At 42.2% G+C, this 20,640-nt stretch overlaps 4 protein-coding genes across 4 annotated transcripts in view; 2 read left to right on the forward strand and 2 right to left on the reverse strand.

The window, feature by feature from the left end:
• Positions 1 to 20,640, reverse strand: part of LOC308097838 (uncharacterized protein) — a 199,274-nt gene that overhangs the window by 11,010 nt on the left and 167,624 nt on the right. The gene's annotated exons all lie outside the window — the stretch shown is intronic.
• On the forward strand, positions 111 to 15,663 carry LOC308097837 (large ribosomal subunit protein uL3-like). The gene is made up of 10 exons (XM_080445929.1): positions 111 to 213; positions 2,946 to 3,138; positions 3,521 to 3,689; positions 4,791 to 4,926; positions 8,666 to 8,852; positions 9,938 to 10,098; positions 11,320 to 11,421; positions 13,240 to 13,335; positions 13,919 to 14,038; positions 15,471 to 15,663. Exons 1-10 carry the CDS (start codon positions 211 to 213, stop codon positions 15,531 to 15,533), a joined length of 1,230 nt encoding a protein of 409 aa, XP_080302055.1. The 5' UTR covers positions 111 to 210; the 3' UTR covers positions 15,534 to 15,663.
• The window catches only part of hagh (hydroxyacylglutathione hydrolase), a 140,168-nt gene continuing 134,955 nt past the window's right edge, over positions 15,428 to 20,640 (forward strand). Inside the window, exon 1 of the mRNA XM_080445933.1 lies at positions 15,428 to 15,440. The gene's annotated coding sequence lies outside the window, so the exon portion shown is untranslated. The remainder of the gene's footprint in view (positions 15,441 to 20,640) is intronic.
• Positions 18,513 to 20,640, reverse strand: part of LOC308099360 (testis-expressed protein 2-like) — a gene marked incomplete at both ends in the record, with an annotated part of 35,134 nt that continues 33,006 nt past the window's right edge. The window contains 2 exons of the mRNA XM_080448105.1: positions 18,513 to 18,665; positions 19,845 to 19,965. Of these exons, the coding sequence (XP_080304231.1) occupies positions 18,513 to 18,665; positions 19,845 to 19,965 (274 nt within the window). The remainder of the gene's footprint in view (positions 18,666 to 19,844; positions 19,966 to 20,640) is intronic.

A 20,640-nucleotide genomic window follows, 5' to 3' on the forward strand; every position in this document is an offset into this window, starting at 1 on the left:
CCTCCCCCCAAAACCCCTCACCCCCCCCCCCCCCTTTCTTGGCAGCAATGACCAAGTTTGAAAGTGAATATGGCTCCTCGACTCGGGCCACCCACCAAATCAGAGCCCAGAGAGAGAGAGAGAGAGTATCGTCTTAAGCATGACATCTGACATCAGCACTCTTTCCTCTCTCTTTCCGTGCCTCGCCTGGACGAAGGCACACACACAGACATGGTCAGTGCTCATATCTATCTCGTCTTTGACCTTGTTTTTCTTTTTACCAGGGGACACCTCAGTGTCCACTTTAAAAAAAACTCTGTCTCTGTCTCTGTGTGTGTGTGTTTGTGTGTGTGCGTGTGTTTGTTTTCGTGGCTTCTATGGTTATCTGAATTTGTTTGGATTTGACGACTTTACAAGTACATTTTACTCTGGCAAGTGTACAAAATGGAACCAAATGGACCCTTCCATTTGGTTCCATTTTGTACACTTCCAGCGTTACATTCGATATTTCTTTTTTTTCTATTAATTTAAAATTAAAATTTTAAAATTAACAATCAGGATTTTGCAGACTTTCTGGTCCCGGTGGTCTAAGATGAGACCACATGGACTATTGGTGAAAATGGCGACTGCTTTCTTGCACGTGGTTCCCGTGTAGATTTGCCTTTTCTGTTATCGTTTGGTCTGCGCCGTAGAATCATCCAGCTGTCTCTAAAATAATCCCATAACAGACTTTTTATTTTCTGAGAATAATGAAATGACACACATGTACGTGCAAGACAGACAAGACATCTATCTGTCTTGCTTAAAGGAGTAGTTCACCCCCAAAATACCTTTTTTTCTATGGATTACTCACCCCATGGAGCCTTGAATTCATGGATTTTTTTTTGTTTTTGTCGCATTCCTTCCTTTATTATTTGATTATAATAAATTTAGCCCCATTGATTCCGGTAGGAGACACAAATGCATTTGTGTCTCCTACCGGAATCAATGGGGACAAATTTATTATAATCAAATTATTGGCTTAGGAATGCCACACAAACAAAAATAAATCCATGAATTCAAGGCTTCATGGGGTGTGCAATTGATAGAAAATAAGTCATTTTTTGGGTGAACTCCTCCTTTAAGAAATAATTCATGCTATGCTTCTTAATGGGACTTGTGCGCATGCCCCCTTGTTTGCATGATACAGTATATGCTGTTAAACTCTTTTTTTTATGTCAAGTATTTTCAATATTGAAGATTTGTAAGGTTATATCTTATATGCAAGTACGCAAGAGTACAATTCTTTACTCATTCTTTATGGTTTTTGATTCCCCGGCAATGTAGTAACAATAATAACAAGAATAGTAGAGAAAAAAGTATTTAAAGGTAGGGTAAGTGATTTACTTTGGTTAAAATAAGTGTTAAATAGCTCTATATTGTGATAGTACTCATCGCTATAGAGTCTTATAAGTTCAGTGAAAGGAGTCTCCCATGTCTCTCCAGCTCTTTATTAAACAGAAAATGCATTTTCAGTACTCTCTCCTGATTGGCTTAAAATGTGTCACCTACCTGAAAATGTACATACATTCTGTTTACTAAAGAGCTGGAGAGACCCCTGTGAACGAACAAACGCTCTGTAGCAATGATTACTATCAGAATATAGTACTTTAACCTTTTTAACAAAAACATTTTTTACCAAAACATATCACTTACCCTACCTTTAACTTTTCGTAATTCCTAAAAGAACTTGAATATGTAAACTGCAAAATAACTTTTGACTATGTAAAACAGAGGAAAGTTCTATTTACTTGTCTCAAACACATCAGTTTGGAGAAAGAAAAAGATGGACAGCAACACATGTCATTCCTGACTGGGTGGACAGATGATTGATACTGTGTAGAGTGGCGTTCCTTCACAAAAACCTGTTGTACGCTTGACGGACAGTGACCGCGTGTAGCTGTTAAGAGCACAGTCATGCCTCTATTCATTCTCAAAATACAAGCGGCAGCTAGATCTCTTCTTCCTGACATCTGTTTCTTGGGCGTGAGCCCAGAATGGCATGTGGGCCCTCTGTGCACACTGGAGCCTCACTGTCATGAATAGGGGTCGAATGCCGTAAATCACTTTTGTCACAAACATTTGTCGCAAAACATTTTTAAACCTTTTTTCAAAAATTACTCCCTGTGGAGTAATTATTATGGTTAAAGATAAAGCTTTGTATTATGTTAGTATTCATTGCTATAGTGTTTGTTCAGTAACAGGAGCTCCCGTCTCTTAAGTAAACAGAAAAAATATTGGATACCAATATATACAGTGGTGGAAAAAGTACTCAAATGTAAGTAAAAGCATCAATACTGCAAAGTAGAAGTACTCTGTTACAAGTAAAAGCCAGGAATGCCACATTTACTTGAACAAAAGTATTGGTATCAAAATGTACTTAAAGTACCAAAAGTAAAAGTACTAAAATGTTTGAAAATAGCAGATCTACAAGCTCACAACGTGTCGCGATGCGACGCGTTGTGAGCTTGTAGATCTGCTATTTTCAAATAGCCTAGGTATAAAATAGGGCTAAAGTGGTTAATGTATGTTTTATAATGTAATCATTTATATCTGCAAAGTAACTAGTAACTAAAGTTTTCTAATAATTGTAGTGGAGTAAAAGGACAATATTTGGATCCGAGATGTAGTGGAGTAGAAGTAAAAGTATTGGAAATTGGAAATACTCCAGTAAAGTAAAAAATACCTCAAAATTGTACTTAAGTATAGTACTTAAGTAAAATGTACTTAGTTACTCTCCACCACTGCAGGCAGGTTACATGGGTCCACAAGAAAAGACAGACATAAAAGGACATTACAATACAAAGCACCGCCATATGGCAGACAGACTACCGTATATTACTCATATACAGTAGGTAAATTAAAAGAAATACAATAAATACTGTATAAAACTTTTGTATGTGTGTGTGTGTATGTTTCCCCGCCAGTCTCACCGTAAGTTCGAGGCGCCTCGCCATGGGCACATGGGCTTCCTGCCCCGCAAGCGCAGCAGGAAGCACATAGGGAGGCCGCGCTCCTGGCCCAAGGACGACCCCAGCAAACCCGTTCACCTCAGTGCCTTCATGGGCTACAAGGCCGGCATGACCCACACCCTCCGTGAGGTGCACCGCACCGCGGCCAGTATGTATAAACATGACCCACAAGCAGGGTTGATTCTGACGGCACATTTTGATTTAGTTTTAGTCATATTTTCATCATCAGATTTTTTTTTGTTTTTTTTTTCTCTAGTTTTAGTCGACTAAATATCATAAGATTATAGTCGACTAAATCTACAGTTGATTTAGTCGACTAAAATGTATGTTGGCGGTGCCTTGATGGCGTCGTAATGGCTGATTTTACACTTGGTTGCATGCAGAAAATAGCCGATCTACAAGCTCACAACGCGTCGCAGTTGTGAGCTACATTCAAAGATTTGCACACATTTTCAAGATTAAAAAAAAAAATAGCAGATCTACAAGCTCATAGCGCGGCACTCTCTCTGTGCTTGTCCCCCGTTCAACAGAGCAGGCCAAGCGAGAGGAGGTGGAGGCGGTGACGGTCATCGAGACCCCGCCCATCATCGTGGTGGGGCTGGTGGGATACATCGACACCATCCGCGGCCTGCGCTCCTTCAAGACCATCTTCGCCGAGCACATCAGTGACGAGTGCAGGAGGAGATTCTACAAAAACTGGTACACAGTACATATGATTACAATTTAGACCAGGGGTCTTCAACGTTTTCAGCCCAAGGACCCCCCCTCTCTGAGAGAGAGATGAAGCAGGGACCCCCCCACCATATATTGCATAAAATTGTGTTGCAGATAAAAGCGTTTTCCATAGATGTTACTGTGTATTTTCAGACATTTAACCACTTAAACCATCGATACATAGTAAACTATCACTCTGTACTTAGTCTGCTCTTTTTCCCCCCCTCTCTTTGCCGAAAATAGCCGATCTACAAGCTCACAACGCCTCGCAGCGCGAGGCGTTGTGAGCTTGTAGATCGGCTATTTTCGGCTTAAGTTGTCCTTAGAATTGTGATGCAATAGGGTTCAAGTGGTTAATGTAAAAAACTAAGTTCATATCACACAAATATTTGGTGGACCCCTTGTAGTACCTCTGGGGACCCCCTAGGGGTCCCGGACCCCCTGTTGAAGACCCCTGATTTAGACGTTTTAGCGGACGCTCTCTATCTGACTTACAGTAAGCAAGGTAAACACACATACATGATCAAATGCATAGAGACAGTGTAGTAGGAATCTAGGATCCCAGGTAAACCAAGAACTTATAGCATCATTCTAAAAAGTACAATAAAATAATAATAATAATGATAATCTGTACATCGAAACTATAGAAACTATAGGATTCTAGGTCAACAAATGAGCCTGGCATCTGTCTAAATAACGTGCTAACTAGATTACATTTTAACCTTTGCATGGTCGTCAAGACTACAAATCGTCCATATTTGTGTCTCGTCTCCATATTTAATCTTTTCATGATTTATTTCTTCATGAATGAATGCCGGATGTCCTATTTTATACTTTGTTGTATGACACTGTTGCGCAAAGTAGTAAAAATAGCCAATTCACATGCTAACAAGGGTCCGCGATGTGAGCTTACCAAAATATTTTTTTGTCGATTAAATGAACTGTAGATTTAGTCAACTAAAATCTCATGATATTTAGTAGACTAAAACTAGACTAAAACTAAAACATTGCAGATGACTAAAATATGACTCAAACTAAATGGAATTTTACTCAAAAGACTGTGACTGAAGCTAATTTGTGTTCCAGGGCCAAGGGCAAGAAGAAGGCCTTCACCAAGTACAGCAAGAAGTGGCAGGATGAGGCCGGCAAGAAGCAACTGGAGAAGGACTTCTCTTCCATGAAGAAGTACTGCTCAGCCATCAGAGTCATAGTCCACACCCAGGTACGTACAGGCCAGCAGCACCTCTCACACACTGACACACACATGCTCAGAGTGTGGAAAATAAGTTCAAATTTAAAGATACAATCCGGGACTCGTTTTAATGACCACATCAGAAACGTGGACCTCCCGAGGGTCCACGGACAAGGTCAGAGAGCGAGAAGGATGAGGCTGGGCACTGCGTCAGGCACCCGGAACTGTGGTAGTGAACAAACTGACACTGTTGGAGCCAACCCTTAAAGCACAGCTTTGAGGGGAAAGAGGTACACTACCTATGTAGACATACTGCCATGTGACAGAGGAGGCACACTACCTACGTAGACACACTGCGGTGTGACAGAGGAGGCACACTACCTACGTAGACACACTGCGGTGTGACAGAGGAGGCACACCACCTACGTAGACACACTGCGGTGTGACAGAGGAGGCACACTACCTACGTAGACACACTGCGGTGTGACAGAGGAGGCACACTACCTACGTAGACACACTGCGGTGTGACAGAGGAGGCACACCACCTACGTAGACACACTGCGGCGTGACAGAGGAGCTGACAACAGTGCTGAGATCTGGATCCTGACGCTGGATGGGAGGGAATGGAGGGCATGTAATCCAGGAGTCCTCTGTTGTCGGCTAGTCCACTCTCGCATTGCTTTTGCATTTCAAAGCCAATAAGTATGGCAGAATATCTTAATAAAATATAACTAGCACAGGGTGCTAGCTAGGCTAGCGCAGGGTAAAGTAGCCGTCCACCACCGTGGAGTCTAGGGTTCAAATCCACTGCATTGGTGATCTTCGTCGGTGCGCTAACGAATTCTATTTTCAGAGCGCAACATCTGAGCGCAACCAAACATAAAATGACTTGTCTTTTAGTTCTACTGGATCTCTTCTCCACTAGTCCCTAACTAACATTTTAGTCTAGTTTTTATTTGTTGACGAAACTGTCAATAAATTTAGTCTTAGTCGTTGTAGCTTAGTTTTTATTTCGTTTTTGTCGTCATCGTTTTAGTCGACGAAACCAACACTACCACTGGGCTTGTCAGCTCAATAGTGAATGACAGGGAAATAATATACCCCCCCCCCCCTTTGGAAAGGACAGAGGTAAACATGTTATTCTCTTCATCACATGCCACGCAAAGAAAAGACGTCTCATCTGTCTAACCACTTGACTTCACAGTTCTAAACAACAGTGGTGGAAAAAGTACTCAATTTTTTTACTTAAGTAAAAGTATCAATACCGCAATGTAGGAATACTCTGTTACAATAATCAAAATCTACAAAGTAACTAGTAACTCAAGTTTTCAAATAATTGTAGTGGGAGTAAAAGTATAATATTTGCCTCTGAGATGTAGTGGAGTAGAAGTAAAAGTACAGAACATTTGAGATACTCCAGTAAAGTAAAAAAGACCTCAAAATTGTACTTAAGTACAATACTTGAGTAAATGTACCTAGTTACTCTACACCACTGCTAAACAAACACGTCTCTCCTCTCTCTCTCTCTCCTCTCTGTCGGTGAGGTGAGGCTGGCACTCCACAAGTGTGGAGTTTCAAATAGCAGTTTAAAAATAATCTGCTGGCTCTAACCCTAACTACCCGGGGGAAACCGTTATGTTGCCAGTAAATGCTGCGTGTACACACACACACACACACACACACACACACACACACACACACACACACACACACACACACACACACACACACACACACACACACACACACACACACACACACACACACACACACACACACACACACACACACACACACACACACACAAAAACTAAGCTACGATGACTAAAACTAAGACTAAATATATTTGACAATTTCGTCAACAAATAAAAACTAGACTAAAATGTTAGTGAGGGATCTAGTGGAGAAGAGATCCAGTAGAACTAAAAGACAAGTCATTTTATGTTTGGTTTGCGCTCGGTTGTTGCGCTCTGAAAATAGCAGATCTACAAGCTTGTAGATCGGCTATTTTCAGCATGCAACCAGGTGTAAAATCATCCATTACGACGCCATCAAGGCACCGCCAAAATACATTTTAGCCGACTAAATCAACTGTAGATTTAGTCGACTATAACCTTATGATATTTAGTCGACTAAAACTAGACAAAAACTAAAACATTTCAGATGACTAAAATATGACTAAAACGAAATGGAATTTTATTCAAAAGACTATGACTAAAACTACATCCAAATTTGCTGTCAAAATCAACACTGAGTCAGATGAAGAGTGGTTGTGGGAGACACTGATATTGCTATTGATTTTATGCTGAGTAGGAGCAAATCCTCAGTAGTAATTCACACTGGGGACACGCGTTGTGTTTAGAGACCGTTTTGAAACGTATGTAAATTCAAAAGAGGACGATATAGAAGTAGATATTGTGGCTGTCGGGTGGAAACCTCGTATGTGTGAGACCTTTAAAATAACCTGTATTTCAATGGATTGCCAGCTCAGTGGCCTTGTGGTCAGTGGTGGAAAAAGTACTCAAATGTTTTAGAAGTATCAATACTGCAATGTAGAAGTACCCTGTTACAAGTAAAAGTCCGGAATTCAAAATTTACTTGAGTAAAAGTACAAAAGTATTGGTATCAAAATGTACTTAAAGTACCAAAAGTAACAGTACAAAAATGTTTGAAAATAGCAGATCTACAAGCTCACAACGTGTCGCGACGCGACGCGTTGTGAGCTTGTAGATCGGCAATTTTCAAATAGCCTAGGTATAAAATGGGGCTAAAGTGGTTAATGCATGTTTTATAATTATTATTGTAATAATGTATATCTACAAAGTAACTAGTAACTAAAGTTTTCAAATAATTGTAGAGGAGTAAAATTACAATATTTGCCTCTGAGATGTAGTGGAGTAGAAGTAAAAGTATAGACAATTGGAAATACTCCAGTAAAGTAAAAGTACCTCAAAATTGAGTAAATGTACTTAGTTACTTTCCACCACTGCTTGTGGTTTGAGTGTCTGCCCTGACACTGGGTCATACCAAAGACTATAAAAAGTCCCTGTGACATATATAGTGTCATGTCCAGGGGGGAGGGGAGGGGGGGGGGGGGGTCTACTTGTGCATCAAGTTGCCTCACGCGTGACCTATATGGGCCACTTCAAGGTTCAAGGTGGTCTTTATTGGGAACATAACAGTCAAAATGTAAAATGGAGCTATCAGATGCAATGTTCAATTCACTGGAAGGCAATTTCTCCACGTCAAAAGTATAGTAATACCTGGCGTGCGCACACACGCACACGCACACACATTTGAAATATTTATTTATGTCCACATAAACGGAAGTACAAGGATGCCTTGTACAAAGGACAAATAAACACTGCCAGTGCAGTCAGACAATAGGAGAACAGCCAGTTACCAAGTGCCTATAAGGCAGAACATTGTTACTTACATATACAATACAGTTGACATACTTGTCAGACACATCAATCATGGGTAAAGGAAACAACGCCTCCTCCAAACTGAGCGGCTTCCTATAATAGCTGATACTGAGCAGTATACCTTGCTAACTGTGTGGCCCTCCTTTTGAAGGCCCCTCACAACCAACTTGTGCACGTGCCCTAGGCTATCGGTTCTCAAATCACATTGCATCAAGTAATGCATATCAAACTGGGGGTCCTTGAAATGAAAAAAAAAAAAGGTTGAAAGAACCAGTGTTCTGAATCTCTTCTGCTCTCCCCCCCCACCCCCCACCCCCACCCCCACCCCCCACCCTGTGGTCCAGATGCGTCTGCTGCCCTTCAGACAGAAGAAGGCCCACGTCATGGAGATCCAGCTGAACGGGGGAACCATGGCAGACCGGGTGGACTGGGCCCGGGAGCACCTGGAGCAGCCGGTGCCCGTCTTCAACGTCTTCTCTCAGGACGAGATGATCGACGTGATCGGCGTCACCAAGGGCCGCGGCTTCAAAGGTATACCGGCTGGGAGCGGTGTTGATTCTGACACACAGCACGTTTTGATTCAGTTTTAGTCATAGTCTTTTGAATCAAATTCCGTTTAGTTTTAGTCATATTTTAGTCACCTGAAATGTTTTAGTTTTTGTCTAGTTTCAGTCGACTAAATATCATAAGATTATAGTCGACTAAAACTACAGTTGATTTAGTCGACTAAAATGTATGTTGGCGGTGCCTTGATGGCGTCGTAATGGCTGATCTTACACTTGGTTTGCATGCTGAAAATAGCCGATCTACAAGCTCACAACGCGTCGCGCTGCGACGCGTTAGTAAGCGTAGCTTAGTTTTTATTTCGTTTTTATTTAGTTTTCATCAGTGAAAAAAGGTAGTCGACCAACATTTTTCGTCATAGTTTTAGTCGACGAAATCAACACTGGCTGGAAGAAGAGCTGGTTATGATGAAGATGATGATGATGATTATGTGGCTTTGTTTGATATCGTCACTGTCGTACGGGAAACCTTGTATATCCATATTTCATCATTTCAACATTTTATGTTTACCGGTATTCATTATTTTCCCTATTTTGTCTTACAACAGTGAAGTATTAAAGGCATAGTTCACCCCCAAAATGATTTTTATTCTATCGATCAGTCACCCCTTGGAGGCTTGAATTCATGGAGATTTTTTTTTTTTTTTGTCACATTCCTAAGCCAATAATTTGATGAGCGGTGGCTCCGGTAGGAGACACAAAGTGTCAACTTTGTGTCTCCTACCGGGGACATTAGCATCTTTCAAATCTTACAAATTATTGGCTTAGGAATAGCAAAGGACAAAAACTAAAACATCTCCATGAATTCAAGCCTTCATGGGGCATGTAATTGATAGAAAATAAGTCATTTTTGTTTTGATATTAACTAATAACTATAGTTTCCCGAGAAATCAAGCTTGTCATACACTTTGTACAGTAATGTCAAGTACTGAGTCATAGTCTATGGCACACACACACGCACACGCACACGCACGCGCACACGCACACGCACACGCACACCGTCAAACCACAGTTGACTATGTCTGCCTGTGTCTGTGTCTCCTCCCCTGCTAGGCGTGACCAGCCGTTGGCACGTCAAGAAGCTGCCCAGGAAAACACACAAGGGTCTGAGGAAGGTGGCGTGTATCGGAGCCTGGCATCCTGCCCGCGTCTCCTACACCATCGCCCGTGCCGGTCAGAAGGGCTACCACCACCGCACTGAGCTCAACAAGAAGGTCCGTTCAGTCTTCATTAGGGGCTGCAACCATCCATTACTTTGTCGATGAATCGAATAATCTAGAAGCACTTAAAAAAACTGTTTTCTATATCAACAAATCCATGAAACACTTAAAGGTAGGGTAAGTGATTTACTTTGGTTAAAATAAGTGTTAAATAGCTCTATATTGTGATAGTACTCATTGCTATAGAGTGTTTGTTCAGTAAAAGGAGTCTCTCATGTCTCTCCAGCTCTTTATTAAACAGAAAATGCATTTTCAGTGCTCTCTCCTGATTGGCTTAAATGTTGTCACCTACCTGAAAATGTACTATATTCTGTTTACTAAAGAGCTGGAGAGACCCCTGTGACCGAACAAACGCTCTGTAGCAATGATTACTGTCACAATATAGTACTTTAACCTTTTTAACAAAAAACAAAAACAAAAAAATACCCAAAAATATCACTTACCATACCTTTAAACCCTATATTATATTGTAACTTTTTTTTACTTTACGTTTTTGCCTATAATGTTATGCCCAGGATAGGGATCGATTATTAATCAATTATTTTATTGAATTATTAAATTTCAATATTATTTTTAAATAATTGACTAAATCGATTGGTTTGATTAATTGTTGCAACCCTATTGTTGATTTCCTCTCACTGTGATGAGGACCACTATCAACCTGGTCATCCCTATTTTGGGCCCGTCATTATAGATGAAAAATATTAAACCAGGGGTCTTCAACGTTTTCAGGCCAAGGACCCCCTAGCTGAGAGAGAGAGACGAAGCAGGGACCCCCTCTATATTGTATAAAGTTGCGTTTCAGATTTTCTTTATTTCTTTTTACTTGGTCTGCTCTTTTTTTCCCCCTCTTCACCAAACCTCTTTGCCAAAAATAGCAGATCTACAAGCTCACAACGCCTCGCAGCGCGAGGCGTTGTGAGCTTGTAGATCTGCTATTTTCGGCTAAAGTTTTCCTCAGAATAGGGATGCTAGGGTTTAAGTGGTTAATGTAAAAAAGAAAAAAAATCAAATCACACAAAGATTTGGTGGCCCCCCTGTAGTAACTCTGAGGACCCCCTAGGGGTCACAGACCCCCTGTTGAAGACCCCTGTGTTAAACCATATTAAAAGACTCATTATAATAATAGCTTAACAGCTAATTAAATAACATCCTATCATGTTTATTATGCGTCCTGTGGCAGTAATGGTTATGACAAACTGTTTTTGTACCCAGGTGTACCGCATGGGTAAGGCAGTCCACATACAGGACGGCAAAGTCATCCGGAACAACGCTTCCACATTCTTTGACGTCACCCAGAAGACCATCAATCCCATGGTAGGCCTACTTGCACCACATGACTGCACATATCTATCCTCTTTCTATAGAGCACTGGTTCTCAAAGTGGGGTCCGGGGACCCCCAGGAGTCCTTGGGGCGGGGGTACCAGCCAGGGGGTCCCCAGGAAAATGTGTTAATAAAGTGTCACAATCATCCCCTTTATCCATATTTTATACTTTGGCTATTCAAAAATAGCAGATCTTACAAGCTCATAGCGAGTGCCGCGTGCGCTATACAAGCTTGTAGATCTGCCATTTTTGAAAAATCTTGTAAATGTGTGCAAATCCTTCAATCTCTTTTTTTTTTTAAAAGGAGCTACACCATGAATTTAAAAAAAATATTTGATATTTAATATCATATGGTGTATGTCCCTCAAACCTTTTTCAAAAGGTTTGAGCCTAAATCATCACTCAGATATACTCATCCCAAGTCAATTGTCTCTGGCTTATACAGCACTTTCAGCTGCAATACCAAAACGTCCTCTTGTGCAGGGGGGGGCTACTGAGCAATTCTGTCTGTTAATAAAAAAAAATATTTAAAAAGAATATTTAAAAAAATAAAAAAAAAGGAAAAATTCTGCATAAAAAGAAGCATCTAAGAAAAATACAAAATCGAAAAAAAAACACTTTGAACATTTTTGAACAATTCCACCAAGTGTTTGAGGTGCCTGTTTCACCCACTTCCGGGGGGCGGAGCCAAAATCCGAGCCCGAAGTATTTGTTCGTAGACCCCCACTTAGGGGGGGTAGAAAAAGTTTCGGAGCGATTCGGGCACTTTTCATTTAACATTGGGTTTGCCATCATTAATGTTTGTGACATCATAAACATTTCCATTCTGAGATCGCCTGTTCAGACACGCCCATTCTGGAAATCCATGAAATGAGAAGGAATGACTGAATTAAAAAAAAAAACATTTTTTTGGGTACAAGAGACGCTGGGGACCCCAAAAAATACAAAAAAACAAGAAAAAAGTGATTTTCATGGTGTAGACCCTTTAAAGGCGAACATTTTTAACACAAATCTTTGCTTCTGGGGGTCCCTGGCACAACGTATTTTCACATCAGGTGGGGGTCCGCGGCCACATACATATCAATTTGGGGGTCCTTGGCGCGGAAAGGTTTGAAAACCAATGCTATAGAGCATTCCCTCTACTCCCTCTAGCCTTGGGTCACGTGACGTATTTTTCCAATGAAAATCCCCATAGAGAAATTTGTGTCATATCAGAGCTGTGTTCAAAAAATAAACAAATCAGGCCGACGATTCTGTCAGGTATGAGACTCTGTGTCGTTTATGACATTTGAGTTACATTTGATAATGTCTGTGTTTGGAAAACATTTTTTTCCTCTTTGGATAAATTTGTATTTTTTCACCGTCAGTTTTGATGCTTCATATCCTTGAATAAAATCCCCGAAACCATTTGTTTATTTTTGGAACGCGGTTCTTATATAATAAACGTAATGATAATAAACTTTATTTGTATAGCACCTTTCGACATGAAATGCAGCTCAAAGTGCTTTACAGAGCAAGAATACAATTACAGTTACAGCTAATTCTTTATGACGCAATCTAAGATTTCTCTAATATACTTTCAATAGAAAAAATAACTCAACTCTGACCCAGTGGAATAACAGCCTCCATAGCGGCGGTGATGTCACATTTCGGTTCTCTCTATACCTTCAATATAACACAAATACATATCCCACACAAATCTTTGCGATCATTTTAACGCATTATGACATGAAAACCTTCGTCTTTTCTATTTCCTGTCTTGTCCTCTCTCCTCCCCGCGTGTCTTTTCTACTTCCTGTTTCCTGTAGGGCGGGTTCCCCCACTACGGCGAGGTGAACAATGACTTCCTCTTGCTGAAGGGCTGCGTCGTCGGCCCCAAGAAACGTTGCCTCACGCTCAGAAAGGTACCGTCTGATGCAGTGTTGATTCTGACAGCACATTTTGATCCAGTTTTAGTCATAGTCTTTTGAATAAAATTCCATTTAGTTTTAGTCATATTTTAGTCATCTGAAATGCTTTAGTTTTTGTCTAGTTTTAGTCGACTAAATATCATAAGATTTTAGGCGACTAAATCTACAGTTGATTTAGTCGACTAAAATGTATGTTGGCGGTGCCTTGATGGCGTCATAATGGCTGATTTTACACTTGGTTGCATGCTGAAAATAGCCGATCTACGAGCTTGTAGATCTGCTATTTTCAGAGCGCAACACCCGAGCGCAACCAAACATAAAATGACTTGTCTTTTAGTTCTCCACTAGATCCCTCACTAACATTTTAGTCTAGTTTTTATTTGTTGACGAAATTGTCAATATATTTAAGTCTTAGTTTTAGTCATCATAGCTTAGTTTTTATTTAGTTTTGGTCAGTGAAAAAAGGTAGTCGACGAAGATTTTTGTCATAGTTTTAGTCGACGAAATCAACACTGATTTTGGGGTAAACTTCTTTCTGTTCTTTTCTCTGGTGATGTGGTGTGGTTTCCCCTCACAGTCGATGCGTGTGCACACGTCACGCAAACACAAGGAAGAGATTGAGCTCAAGTTCATCGACACGACCTCCAAGTTTGGTCACGGGTGCTTCCAGACGCCACAGGAGAAGAGGGCGTTCATGGTGGGTGTATAGTGTGTGTGTGACGTGTGTGTGTGTGTGTGTGTGTGTGTGTGTGTGTGTGTGTGTGTGTGTGTGTGTGTGTGTGTGTGTGTGTGTGTGTGTGTGTGTGTGTGTGTGTGTGTGTGTGTGTGTGTGTGTGTGTGTGTGTGTGTGTGTGTGTGTGTGCGTGCGTGCGTGCGTGCGTGCGTGCGTGCGTGCGTGCGTGCGTGCGTGCGTGCGTGCGTGCGTGCGTGCGTGCGTGCGTGCGTGCGTGCGTGCGTGCGTGCGTGCGTGCGTGCGTGCGTGCGTGCGTGCGTGCGTGCGTGCGTGCGTGCGTGCGTGCGTGCGTGCGTGCGTGCGTGCGTGCGTGCGTGCGTGCGTGCGTGCGTGCGTGCGTGCGTGCGTGCGTGCGTGCGTGCGTGCGTGCGTGCGTGCGTGCGTGCGTGCGTGCGTGCGTGCGTGCGTGCGTGCGTGCGTGCGTGCGTGTGTGTGTGCGTGCGTGCGCAACAGGTGCACATGTACGCCTCATGTGCACCTGTTGGAATTTCATTACATGCATGCTGAAAGTACTAAACATGGCCCCTCACGCATTAGAGGGACAATGTCAGTCACCAGAACCAAGGATGTGTGTTTTCAATGAATCTAACATGGTTAAAATGGAGTTTGAAGTTACAATGGGTTTGTATAGGAAGGGGGCGTGTCTGATAAAATGAATATCAAATATCTAAATACTGAATCAAGCAACTTAAAAACTGTCTGGGGTGAAACACAAAAGCCAGAGTAGACGTTAAAATGACCCCAAACATATCCCTTTAATTCTTTGCCTGCCACGGACGATATTTCTCGTCAGATTCTGCCAAGGCGCAGCCTGCCACTGACGAGTTTCACAAGATTTTGTGGTTTTCCTCCAGATGGCGCTGTTCGCTAACCTACGAATGATGCCTTGCCTGCCAGAAAAAGATAGACCCGCAAATTACATCATTTAAAAATCTCCGTTTATCTCCGTTTCTGTTGCTTTTTGGCATAAACAAGCCACATGCAACTATGGAACGGATTACCGCAACCGGATTTTTTTTTCTTTTTCGATTCTACGAGATGCTTGCTTGTAATGAGGAAAATATTCCGTGATTTTTCAAAGGTTAGTAAAATCGCTCGGATTCACTGGCAGTGACATTTTTCTGTAAAACTCAGTTAGTTAAACGCTGGATAATGTGGTCCCCGAGGACTCTATTGTAAGTTCGCTCCTTCACATTTTTAGTTTTTTAACCCTCAACACCAAATCACCTGAAAAGAGTCGATCAACACGCTCACAACACCACATTGCAGCTTGTAGATCTGCTATTTTCGCCCCATATATTTTCACCCCCAGAATAGGGATCATGTTGTTGTGGGTTCATGTGGTTAAGTGATCAACAACAACATATAACCTATTGACCCCTGGTTTGGTTCACAGGGCCCGTTGAAGAAGGACGCCCTGAAGAAGATCCCGGTAGAGCCGGTACCAGAGGAGGACTAAACCTACAACAAAAAGAAATCCATCGGACACAAAGAAGGCAGAATTTGCTTCCTCTTTTTATTTCTTCAAATGCAAATTTAAAGAACATGGCAAACTGAAAGATTTGCAATAAAATTGTCTTTTTAAGTTACTGTGTGTGTTCTTCAGTCGTCTAGTGCAGTGTTTTCAACCCGTTTCATATCAAGGTCCATTATTTATTTTGCATTTGAGCCACGGATTCATCACCGTTTGATGAGATTTAGCCTCTCAGAAACAAAACGTAGAATATTTTGTTGTCGTTGGATGAGATTTTGTCCACAATTCCATGTTGTATTGATGTTGGTACCAATAGGAGAGATAACAGGCAAACGTTGATCAAAATAACAATTCTTCTCCATTCTCTAATTGTGTAGACTTCTTGTTAATTAAGTAATGCAGATGTTTAACAGTAATTTAACTCTTGAGAGTGTAAAATGAAACCAAATGGACCCGTAAGGGTCCATTTGGTTTCATTTTACTCTCTCAAGAGTTAAAGATCTACCTGATAAAGGGTCCATTTGGTCACCAACTCAAGGACCACTGGTGGTCCCCGGACCACTGGTTGAGAACCACTGGTATAGTGTGAACGAGCTGTGACTGTGTGAGGGTATAGCCTAGAGGAGAAAAACACTATAATAACCACCAAGGTTATCATAGTTTTGCATTCTTCATAAGTTTATTCTTTTCTTTTTTCAACTTTTGTTTTCCATTTCAGTTTAGCTTTAATTTGTTTTTAAAAGCAGGTTTTGCCCCGTTTTTGTTCAGCTTTCTTTTTTGTTGGCATTCGTCAGGAGAGAGTAAAAGTAAAATTCAACAAAACAAATGATGAATTCACAGTTTAAAACGGGGCATAGCTTGAGGATAGATTTCATATCCACCCAAAATACCAGACTTATATATGAAAGAAATTCCCAAAGACTAAAACTAACGACATTTCATCTGGTTTTAGCTATAGTTTTAGATAGTTTTGTAAACGCACAATACCGTTTCAGTTACGTTTTGTTTGTATAAATCACCATTTTTATTTCGGTTAACTATTATGTTTTTTTTATTTTAAATTATTTTTAAATTAGTTAACTATAATAGCCTTGCGGTGCACTATCATTATTCACGCATGCATGTGACGTTAACATACGGAAATAAATCCAAAGGCGTGGGACCATAATTTATTTTGTTTTCAAAGACAGATCAATACAAGCATTTTGCACTACGACGAGCATGATGTAAGTCACTCACAAATTAAACCATTAAGATCCATTTAGATTTCTTTGGCTATTAAAAAATAGCAGATATACAAGCTCATAGCGCGGCAACGAGTGCCGCGCTATGAGCTTGTAGATCTGCTATTTTTGAAAAATTGTGAAATTATTTTTTTTCCAGAAAAAGGATTTAGTTAGGATTTAGATTTTTTTTCGAAGCAGCCTCAGGTCTTAATGGGTTAAAATAACAGCTTCTTCATCATCATCATCATCTTCGCCTTTTGTCACGGGTGACTTTTGTCAAGTCACCAAACGGCAATCTGCTCTGGTGAGCGCAGCGGAGAGCCGCTACCGTCAATAGAGTTGCGATTGTTCCAATTCTGGACCCAGTGGTTCTCAAACTTTTTCAATGTCAAGGACCCCCAAATTAATACGTATTTGACTGAGGACCTCCATCTGAACATATCTTGTGCCAGGGGAACCCCCCCCCCATAAAGGTTGTGTTGATAAAAGATTTGAAAAATATTCCACATTTTGCACATTTCATTGCAAGATTTTTTTTGAATAGCTGATAAAGTGCTTTTTTTTGGGGTATATTAACTCATTTTGCTGCATGGGGACCCCTTGGAACCCCTTCAAGGACCCCCCGCCCCACTTTGAGAACCACTGCCTTACACGAAACCTCTTTTTTTGGCATACATTGAAAAATACTCACCATACTCAACAAACACAATCCCACAACAGTCAAGTGTGCTTTCATTCATATCAGTCCACTGCTCTCTCTTAACAGCAGGGGGTGCTGTGACACCAGTCTCTGTCTCTCTCTGCCCCCCCCCTCTGTCCCTCTCACAGAGCATAGTTCTACCACTCTGTGGTTACCGTGGTTACCGTACCACCCATACATTACATACGTTGTCCATCTGCGGGTATCTTGCCACCCAGGTTCTGGTTCCTCTGGGTTCTGACCAGAACACAGGGCGAGCAGGAGGAGGAGGAGGAGGAGGAGGAGGAGGCCAGCAAGCCAGTACCCAAGCTCCCAGAATCCATCATGGATTTGTTGTGCCAGTGGCCAGTCACACACATATTACAATAGTTATGTGGTACTAGCCCATACCCGTGGGGGGGGGGGGGGATATGCGCACATGATCTGGCAACCCCCGGGAGCCATTCATCCCATAGCTCGCGCGGGCCACCCCACAGCTGGGCAAGCCGTAACCATGGCGACATTCTTTTACACAGAAACGCTAATAAACAGCTGAGATTTGGTGAAATCTCACAAATTAATCCATTAAGATCCATTTAGATTTCTTTGGCTATTCAAAAATAGCAGATATACAAGCTCATAGCGCGGCACCGAGTGCCGCGCTATGAGCTTGTAGATCTGCTATTTTTGAAAAATCGTGAAATTATTTTTTTCCATACCCATATGCGCACATGATCTGGCAACCCCCGGGAGCCATTCATCCCATAGCTCGCGCGGGCCACCCCACAGCTGGGCAAGCCGTAACCATGGCGACATTCTTTTACACAGAAACGCTAAATAAACAGCTGAGATTTGGTGAAATCGAAAAAAACGGGCGTGGGTGTTCCGTGCGCATGGTAATGGTCAATGGCTGTGTGCCAGATCAACTGCTCCAGCCACTGAGGGGAACCGGGCAGAACAACATTTTGGCCTCACCACTACAGAGGTTTGTAGAATTATAGTAGGATATTACATCCCAGGTTATTTCCCCTACCGCAGCCTCAGGGGGGCGCTATACTACTACTCCGACAGGTACTCCTGGGACTCCATGGACGACTGGCGGGAGGTGGACGGAGCAGGAGAGTGGCGGGGGGACGGGGGGGCGTCGTCCTCCAGCCCGGAGGTCATCAGGGGCAGGTAGAGGTCGTCCATGTTGGGCATCACCAGCACTTTCTGAGAGCAGAGAGGGGGCGGACGAAAAAACCAGATCAGTGATTCTCAAACGTTTTAATTCCAAGAACGACCCCAGTTTGATATGCATTAGCCCATGGACCCCCATTTGATTTTTTGTTTTGTTTTTTGTTTTTATCTCTGGGACCCTAGTCTTTACAATAAATCATCAGTGTGAATTTAACTCTGACAGTGTACAAATGGAACCAAATGGACCCGTAACGCTGTAAGTGTCCATTTGGACCCCATAGTGGTCCCTAAACCTGACGTTGAGAACCAGTGCATTAGATGCTAATGAATCAAAGGTGTCCCCCTCTGTATTTTTAACCGTACTATATATTGTAGCATGCCTACTGTAAAATATACATAATACATTGATGCTGATATTTATGCTGATAAAGCCATTTCAGTGCTTCTGTGAACAACAGGAGACAGACAGACAGACAGACAGACAGACAGACACGTTGGACTGACCAGACAGACAGACAGACAGACAGACAGACAGACAGACAGACAGGCAGGCAGGCAGGCAGGCAGACAGACAGACAGACAGACAGACAGACAGACAGACAGACAGACAGACAGACAGACAGACAGGCAGGCAGGCAGGCAGGCAGGCAGGCAGACAGACAGACAGACAGACAGACAGACAGACAGACAGACAGACTCGTTGGACTGACCAGACAGACAGACAGACAGGCAGACAGGCAGACAGACAGACAGACAGACAGACAGACAGACAGGCAGGCAGGCAGACAGGCAGACAGACAGACAGACAGACAGACAGACAGACAGACAGACAGACAGGCAGGCAGACAGACAGACAGACAGACAGACAGACAGACAGACAGACAGACAGACAGACAGACAGGCAGGCAGACAGACAGACAGACAGACAGACAGACAGACAGACAGACAGACAGACAGACAGACAGACAGACAGACAGACAGACTCGTTGGACTGACCAGACAGGCAGGCAGACAGACAGACAGACAGACAGACAGACAGACAGACAGACAGACAGACAGACAGACAGACAGACAGACAGACAGACAGACAGACAGACAGACAGACAGACAGACAGACAGACAGACAGACAGACAGACGCAGGCAGACAGACAGACAGACAGACAGACAGACAGACAGACAGACAGACAGACAGACAGGCTCGTTGGACTGACCTGGAACTCACACTGCAGCTTCCTCTCGATCCACTCGGTGACGTGGGTGAAGGTCACCTCTCTGTCCCCCAGCATGGGACGGACGTGCAGGTCCAGCCTGGGGGGGACCCGGAAGCTGTACCTGAGGAGACACAAAGACACCAATGTATAACCAAAGACTGTTAACCCATTAAGACCTGAGGCGATTCTTAATTTTTTTTTCTAAATCCTAACCGTTTTTTGAAAAAAATCTAAAAAAATGTTTTTCAAGAAATTTAAAAAATAGCAGATCTACAAGCTCATAGCGCGGCACTCGGTGCCGCGCTATGAGCTTGTATATCTGCTATTTTATAATAGCCAAAGAATTCCAAAGTGACACAGATGCGTTCCAGGTATTAATGGGTTAATATAGGAAGATACACGATCTCAATTGGAGCCACTAGAGGCGAAATAGTATCTCCCTGGCTGACAACATCATGTGGATGTGTATTTGATGTGCATTTGTGTATTTTCTTCATTGAAGAAGATGAATAGATTCAATCTATTCATTGTTGCTTGTGAGAGGACCACAATAGAAATGAGTCTTAGGACTTTGTTGTGTTTGTCCTCAAGCTGCTGTAACCTTGTGGGGTTTATGCTTTTCAAATGAACGAAACGAAACTAAACAATGACAAACCCTAACCCGGAAACTACCTGAGAGGACAGGGACACACAACAAGAAAGAAAGAAAGAAAGAAAGAAAGAAAGAAAGAAAGAAAGAAAGAAAGAAAGAAAGAAAGAAAGAAAGAAAGAGAAAAAAGTAAAGAATGGACAGAAA

The sequence above is a fragment of the Gymnoscopelus braueri genome (assembly GCF_963280865.1).
Source record: "Gymnoscopelus braueri genome assembly, chromosome: 13".
Taxonomy (NCBI): domain Eukaryota; kingdom Metazoa; phylum Chordata; class Actinopteri; order Myctophiformes; family Myctophidae; genus Gymnoscopelus; species Gymnoscopelus braueri.